This window comes from Diadema antillarum, unplaced genomic scaffold (assembly GCF_040938485.1).
Source record: "Diadema antillarum isolate AM-2024a unplaced genomic scaffold, OU_Dant_1.0 seq00000581_RagTag, whole genome shotgun sequence".
NCBI classification, from domain to species: Eukaryota; Metazoa; Echinodermata; class Echinoidea; order Diadematoida; family Diadematidae; genus Diadema; species Diadema antillarum.
Genome location: NW_027271515.1, coordinates 160,676 through 169,283, shown reverse-complemented (window position 1 = coordinate 169,283; position 8,608 = coordinate 160,676). Strand labels below are relative to the sequence as shown.

General features: G+C 38.9%; 1 protein-coding gene across 1 annotated transcript in view; it reads right to left on the bottom strand.

Annotated features, from left to right (window-relative positions):
• Window positions 1–1,542: 1,542 nt before the first annotated feature.
• The window catches only part of LOC139735464 (Fanconi anemia group A protein homolog), a 46,093-nt gene continuing 39,027 nt past the window's right edge, over window positions 1,543–8,608 (bottom strand). The window contains exons 27-34 of the mRNA XM_071646220.1: window positions 8,134–8,239; window positions 6,560–6,622; window positions 6,101–6,187; window positions 5,364–5,735; window positions 4,312–4,450; window positions 3,525–3,594; window positions 2,471–2,639; window positions 1,543–1,710 (exon numbers count right to left, since the gene is read on the bottom strand). Coding sequence (XP_071502321.1) covers window positions 1,543–1,710; window positions 2,471–2,639; window positions 3,525–3,594; window positions 4,312–4,450; window positions 5,364–5,735; window positions 6,101–6,187; window positions 6,560–6,622; window positions 8,134–8,239 — 1,174 coding nt within the window. The remainder of the gene's footprint in view (window positions 1,711–2,470; window positions 2,640–3,524; window positions 3,595–4,311; window positions 4,451–5,363; window positions 5,736–6,100; window positions 6,188–6,559; window positions 6,623–8,133; window positions 8,240–8,608) is intronic.

Here is an 8,608-nt window from a genome sequence, read left to right as displayed (position 1 = left end):
ACTCTCTAATTTTCAATCACTTTTTGAATGGCTTAGGATGGTCCCTTTTTAACATGTTATATATCAATTTAAAGCTTAGAGCTTATTCTTTTAGACTATATAGAAAAGTGGAAATTAGTTTTCACCTATTTTTTGTGGGCTCTGAGCTGTGCAGTGACACATAAATAACAGCGCAATAGCAAACAGTAATACTGTATAGATAATGTCACTCAAGGGACATCTGCTTTTATAGAATGGGTTGAGAGAATCCTACAGTCTCATCAGTTTTACTGGCAGCAGGCCCAATCACTGAGGCACAGTAAACATGCTATTGCGCATACCTGTATCAGCGAGTTCACGAACTCAGCAAGAGATGGCTTGCTGTGCACAAGGGAATAGCAATAACAAGTAGCCCAGCTTAGCGCACTTGGCAAGTGTTCGTGCTTTCATGCATTAGTAATTACTGATGCAGGGTTTCTATGGCAAGCAACAAAAAAAATTCAATAAAATAAAAGGCATCAAGTACATTTGCTAAGTGATGACAATTGTTGAAAATACAATTAAAACAATGAAAGTGGATTTCTGGTACAAATTTACCACCATTCTATAAAACAAATAATGTACATGAACGTGTCTTTTTGTGTGTCAGAAGGAATAGTGTGCATTCAGTAATCATGGACTTTAGCCTAAACCCACTCAGTTTCGTCATGTGGGTTAAGCATTCTATGCTTACCTTATGCACACAATTCCTATTGATGCACTCAGACCTGTGCATCATTTGTAGATTGTATTCAGTGATAGATGAACTGGTGTCAAGTGTCATCATAACAGTTGATGAATGATTCCATATACAGTCAAACCTGGCATAGTGACCACCTGTCTATAGTGGTCACCTACCGTGTATGACCACCAAACTCAATTAATCCCAACAGAAAAGTCATATTAACTACCCTGTCTATAGCGGTCACCTGTCTGCAACGCCACTCTTTTCATCTTCCTTGGGTGGCCACTGCATAGACAGGTTTGACTGTACATCAATACAAGGCAAGTAATCGGTTGTCTGCAGAGAAAGTCTTCACCACCATTTTCAACTGTGCAGACACATCAACATTCACACTCTTCACAGACAACAGTTGGTCTTACCAATATCAAACAAATTTTTCATCATAATGTAAAAGAACCATATCATATGATATACTAAGTTGCATCCACACATGTTCACAAGTATCAATAATGCCCAGTGAAATACTTGCACTGATCTTAAGGTCTACTCTGACATTCTATCATCTTGTATATGACTGACAACACTTGCATAAAAGCTTGCTCTTCTGTAACAGTTAAACTGGTGAAGTGTACTGCAATGTTTAGAAATATGATCCAGAACAAAAAGGAATACATATTTCATCTTATGAATAATCTACCGGAAAGACATCAAGTTTGAGCACACAGGATAGCATCACATCTTGTTGGCATGACAACAAGATGGGGAAGATAACATAACTATGCAGGTGATGCTGCTGGAAGACACCATATCATTTCTAAGTCGGCAGCATGAGGCGATGGTCATCTGCTTTCCCTGAGACGTTTCCACACTGCCGCACGGAGTTCTTCCAGACTCCCTGCCAGCGTCTCCCTCGTGATGCTCCGCAGGGCGGAGGAGGGGCAGAACGAGATGCAGTGGTGGAGGAGGCGGGTGCAGGACAGCATCAGTTCGGTGGTCAGGACCTCGCCCTATCCATCAACAAAAAGAGATCACAAAATGCAATCAAGTCACAATAACTCCCATCAATGACAAGACAGACATTAGGAGATAAGCTTCTTCTTTCCACTAATAAGTTTCTTCTTTGGTTGATATTTTTCCGCCAAATTTTTCCACAATAAGTTTCTTCTTTAGCGGATACGACACTCGAATGATGCCCTGAGGAAAACCATGGATATACGACACTTTTCTGACAGATATAATCACCCCGATCATAGAAGAACCGAGATAGCTCCTCAGCCAATGTTCTCAAGTAGTGGTATATGAATTTACCTGCAAGAACAAAGTTGGGTTTCCATTGTAGCAGGGATGTGATAAAAGGCTGAACAGCACAATGTTTAAATTCAAGATGTATTCAAGAGGGAATGGAGAGGTAGCATTTAAAAGTACAATCTTTTCTTGAAACATTCAAAAAGTGAAAATAATAACATTCTACTGTGGACGTATGCACAAGAATGACAATGTGCATCAACCCTTGGTAGACCAAATGTGTTCAAGTATTCATGTGTTCAAGGAATGTCTCAAAATGTCTCGAACTCTATCAGATTTTCAGATTAATGTGCCAAACAATTGGTCATCTTAACAGCAAAGGATAGAGTCACAGACTTTAAAATTGTTCATTCAACATTCCGTTGACATCGATTAATTAATTGATTGATTCATTCATTTATAATCAATTAATTAATCAATTTATCAATCAGTTCCTTCCTTAAAATATTCCTCCAGTCCCACCTCCTCGAGTCTGACATGTTTTCTGATTCCTCGGGTTGGCTGGGGCTGCTCCACTCCCACCCGGCAGTACAGCTCTCGCATTGCATTGTGGGACTGCAGTAGGGTGGCCATCAGCTGAGGATGTTGGGATAGCAGAGACTGCATTTGACCTTTCACCTCCAGGAATGACCTTAGAAAACAAACCAGAAAGTATGAATTTACAGCTCATAGTAATGTCAAATGTGTGGTCAACCAGTAAATGTTGTACAACAAAGTGAAGAAGAAGAATGTGCTGCTATGATTCAATTCATAACTCAACACTGTGTGCTCATGGCATGTAATGCTATTTGCCAACTTACATTTCAAAGTTTTCTCAAGGAACAGCATTGTGCTAGTACTATACTCAGCTTAATGCAAATTGTGGGGAACAAATTAATTAGTTGGCAAATTGATAAGACCATTTCTTGCCATCAACATTGAATCTATATGAACAGTAGCACTGTTTAGCATGAAGAAAGGATAGGAGAGAATTTTGATCTTTTCCTTGAAACCTGCATATTCACTTTGTACATAATTACTGACTGAAGACCGAAAAAACAGAGGCTACTCCTGTTATAGCAAAGTCCTTGTGACCAGCAGTTTTCTTTCATTTTATCAAAATTTTATCTAAGCCAAACAAATTAAGAATTTCAAAGTATGTGGACAATAATTTGGGGACCGGAATCTTTACTTCATCACGAGTATTTCTTTATAAACCATGTTCATTTATACTAGTAATGGGAGTTCACTATACCATAAACCAGGGCTCTACACTAACGGTGGCCCGGTGGCCAAGGGCCACCAAAAATGCATGTTGGGCCACCAAAATTTCAGAATGTAGAATTTGGTGGCCGGATCAGGCCACCAAAAAAGGTCGGATGTTTGCCTTTGGGCCACCAAAAATAAAAGTTAGTGTGGAGCCCTGCATAAACTGATAGACAAGTACGGATCTGTTGTGATCTCAAATGCCTGTGTAGATGTGTTTGTGTGTGTGAGAAAAGTCTGCATAGTCCATTTCAACATGTTGAGAACCAACCTCAGGATGACAACAGGGTATAACGATGAAGCAGACTCAGAAACCACCCCTCTAGGAAGGACTCTCACATCTAGAAATAAACAACAATAATACAATGTAAGTGAAATTAGGTCAAAGCACATTTCAGAATGGAAATCAAATCTATGCTTTAACAACACTTCTCAAAAACATTAAGTCACAATAACTACACACAAAGAAGAAGCTAAAGTGCTTGATCCAAAAAGAGGATTAAGTTTGCTTATGTCTTTCTCCCTCTCTTTTTCTCCACACCCTTTCTCTGTCTCTTCCTCTTCCTTTCAATCCAGCCATCCGTCAATCTATCTATCTATCTACCTACCTATATATCTATCTATCTACCTACTGTAAAACAAGATATATTTGCGGCATAAAATTTTCGTGAATTGCCACTGGCAAATCAATGCATATAGTGTAGGCAAGAACTTTCACGTGCATTTTAACTTTGCGAATCTTGGCTCTTGTGAAATTTACAAAATTAACAAGTAAGCGAACATCCCTTGTTTTACAGTATCAATCTATTCATTTATCTATTTATTTCCTCCTCACCTTACATCACACTGTCCCTCTTGTGTTTAAAGTAATTTTATAACATATCACATGTTCTTTTGTGATCTTAGGCCTTAAATCTTCTTCCATGCAGGATGAACACACATTGGTACATTGTGATCCCTACAAGAGTCTTCATCATTCCTTGGTTCAAGACTCCTTTATGCACAGATGATGCAGAAAAACTGATGAACTCTTTCTTAGGATGAGAGAGGTCACTGACCTGACAGAGCCTGGAGAAGGTAAGGGATGTTCTTGGTGATGAGATGAGTTGTGGTTGGATGATCCCATCTTTTAGTCTGTCCCTCCACCATGCCCCAGGCCTTGTCTGCTATTAGACATTCAATCAGTCCTACACTGATCTACATAAGTTAAAATATGAAAGAGAAATATAATGGTGTTAGTTTTTACATTATATGTTTCAATGTGCATGATTGTTGCACAATGGTGATGTCTATCCAGTCATGAAAAGGTGTTTTCCAAATATAAGGATTATATTTTTTTAAGTCTGGGCATGTGATTGGGAGACAAAGTGCAAATTTTTGTGATACTTCGCAAAATTTGGAAAGGTTGCCAAATACAGCTTCTTTGCCTAACCCTCTGGAAACCAGCATGCCCAGTTTTCTTACATAACACAGACATTGTATGCAGCACACTTACCGGTGACTGAGTTACAGTGTATGAATGAGAGACTGGACATGAATAGATTTTCATGTCAGAAAAAAGAAAGCTTGTAAGAACACTCAATAGATGTCCAATATCAGTTCTGATACAGGGCCGAATGAAAATTGAATTAAGACATTTGCTACACAAAGACATATAGATGAAGAAATGATCAGCTTGGTTGTGTTCTAACCTCTGAAACAAATGGTAAAGATGTCAACGACATTCAAGAGATTGTCCATTGCTCATTTCAATGCTTTGCTTTTCGCACTAGCACAGGATGATATGATTCCTTTGTATTTCTTACAAACTCCTCTTCAATTCTCTATCTTCCAGTAAATGATCGACAACATTACTTTCTGGAGTCCTAAATGCATTTTGATGTGTCCTCATTAATCGTCATATGACAGGCTTGATGGTATCATACATATGGACAAGTTGGTACCAATGCATGCTAAAAGCTCAAAGGACAAAATGATGAAAGCGAAATACTACAGATGCAAATATATCATCAAAGATTGAGGAGGGGGGGGGGGGTGTAGGAGCAATCAACTACAAATTAGGGGCTAAACAACTCTCAAAAGATTTGTCTTCTTGGAGGACTACTCATACCGACTGCTGCTCTTGGCGATCCTTGGATGCCAGATGCAGGACCGCATCCAGGGTGGCACTTCTGTCTTCTGGTCTGCACTGCTGCATGACTGCCGTGTGGATTGCGATAGCACACAGCCATGGAGGGGTTGCCGTGGAAACACGAACATCAGTTCTGACTCCCAGAGCCATGGATTTCGACAAACCAGATGAGGTAGAAAGAGTGGATGATGACGTTGATGATGATGCTGATGTTCTTTTATGCATGCTTCTGCCTTTCTTGACGATACCCTGAGCACTGTTAAACAGATCCCTGAATTGCTGGAAAACCTCTGGAGCTAGTTTTTGCCCGTAGCCGTGCATGATGAACGGCCACAATCGACTCCAATGAACCTGAGAGATTCAATGACAACAAAACATGTATTTTACGATGCAAGCAGGTGGTTGGCCATCACAATTGTTTGAAACACACATCATATAGAATCCAAAAATTGAGTGAAAGTCAAAAGGACAAATATCATAACTTTTCTGTGGTGAGCATGAGATCATGGCAAAGTGTCACAGCAAAGTTCACATAAAAGTTACAGAAACACACTCTGGTCTGACATTTTTCTGATAATGATTCACTTGTTTCTGGCAAAGAAACCATGCACAGAAAAGTTGTGATATTCCTAATGTTGCAATTTTCCCCTACCAGTATGACCACCCTGTAATATGACTGTATAAGTAAGCACATTCCATCACTCTATTGTACTCACCAGTATGGAGGAGATGACGAGAGGACAGGATACCAGAAAAGGCCGCAGGAGCGCATCACTGGTCTGTCTGGACACCAGCATCACACCCTGAGAATAATATACAAGTGATATACTTAATAGACAGCTTGTTCCCTCATTCCATCAGAATGTCCACACACTTTCATATCACCCACTCACAGGAAAAGTTGTTGGAGATCCCAATTTTCCTTGACTCATTACTGCATGATTTGTAAGTATGATATTTGAATTTTGAGAAAAGGAAGACAAAATAAAAGTTTTAGAGTCTCTTAATGTAACTTCATGAATCACACAGTGCAGTAAGTATATTAAATCATTATCATCATTGGTATTAAAAAAGGTGGGGATAGGGATTGGGGTACGAGTATACTATCATCAATACTATAGTATTAGTATCAATTTACTGTGCGACTGTTTCATGAAGAAAACTAAAGTAGGTACCTTGACAAGATGTGCAGTTATCAGGTATGGTAAGCTGCCCCATGCCTCCTGGCAGTGTCTTCTCTGATGAATGAAAATAGACAAGATATCATGTAAAGAGCAACCAACAATACACTCGTTTGGTATACCCCATCTCTGAAATAAACACAAATTCAAACAAATAAAACAAATTCAACATACGATTGAAGCCAATCTGAGGATTGATAGAATAAAAACTACATATCATACTGAAAGGTCAATATCTACAATGTTTCGAAAGTAACTATACAGTTGAAGAGAAACTATTTGTACTGCACATGAATTCTACTATGGAGTGTGAAAACACTGATGCACACTCCATGAGTTTCTTGAAAACAGACCTGTATGAGGCCAGCATCATATGCACCAGACCTCATGATGGAGAAACACAAACAAATGAAGGGATATCTGCTACATGAACATATGACATTAGGCCATAGCAAATCTCAAATGGAAATTACATCTACGTGGTGACAATAATTATATTAACCCGTGGAAGATGAGTCCCGAGTAAACTCGGGCAAGGGTCTGTGGGGAATGTGTGTTGTAGCAAAATCAGCCCATCCTCATCGAGTTAAAACATCAAATCATACCGTGTACAGATAAGCAGTTGTGAACTCTCAACTGCTTGATCCAAAAGAGATTGTCTGACTAATTATGTCTCTATTGCTCTCTTTCTATTTACACACTTTTTGTCCTTCTTCCTTTCAATCCAGCATCTATCCTTTAATCTATCTATCCGGCTGTCTATCCATGTATCAATCCTATTTATCTGTCTCTCTATCTACCTACTCATCTATTTATCTATATATTCATTTACGTATCTATCTTTCCTATCTATCTATATACCTATCTATCTTTCCCATTCATCTATCTATCTGTCTGTCTATCCCTCTGTCTATATATATCTATCAATCTACCTATCTATCTATTATACTTATCTTTCTTTCTATCTATCTATATCTTTCTATCCATATTTATCTATCTATCTCTCCTTTCTATATCTATCTATCATCTATCTATCTATATATCTGTCAATCTATCTATCTATCCATCCATCAATTTATTCATTCATTCTTATCGGCAAACTGGATGCAGAATGGCAAAAAGTCAGGATAGCTTACTTAAGCCGTTCAGCTCAGGTGAGCTGGTACTGTAAAAATGAAGAATGTTCACGTGCATTTTAATTTCGCGAATTTCGCAAGCGGTAACATTTGCGAAATTAAAATGCACGCAAAAGTTCTTGCCTACACAATATGCACTGGATGCCAGTGGCAAGTCACAAAAATTTCATGCTGTGAGAAAGGCTGTCGGCTCCAATTCGCAAAATTTTCATGCCGCGAATATATCGTGTTTTACAGTAGCTCATTTGACCCATTGAGGACAGGCTCATTTGGCTACAACAAGCATTTCCCATAGACACTTGCCCGAGTATACTTGGGACTCGTCTTCAACGGGTTAAGCCGTTCAGCTCAGGTGAGCTGTTAAGTACAAAAGAGGCATGTGATGTCAAATGGCAGAATGAACTCTGTCAATTTGTGGATTCTGGATCTTACCAAGAGTTGGCTGATGAAAGTGGACAGCTTCTGCAGGCTGCTTTCACTTGGCACTTTGCCAGGATGAGATGAGAAGATCAAATAGGGTGGCAGGCAGCACATCAACCTTTTCAAAACCACCCATCATGGAGAAAAAGAGCACATATAAAATATATGTTTTTATCAGATGTGGAAATGAAACGAAATGAATGAAAACAAGGACAAAGTGTTGCAACTGATTGACAAATTACGCTTCATTGACATAAATACACACAGATAATCTAGTATTTTAAGTATAATAGCCAAGATAAAAATCATGGGCATAGATACTCTGGTGGGATTTGAAGCCACAACATCGGGATCATGATGGCTAGACAGACATCATATCCACTAGACTACCAAGCATTTTTGTCAATCCGTTGCAATAAAAACAATTTGACTAAAGAATCATTAATTTTAATACGCTAGTTCGGAGTTAGGTCACGGGCGCATTGGT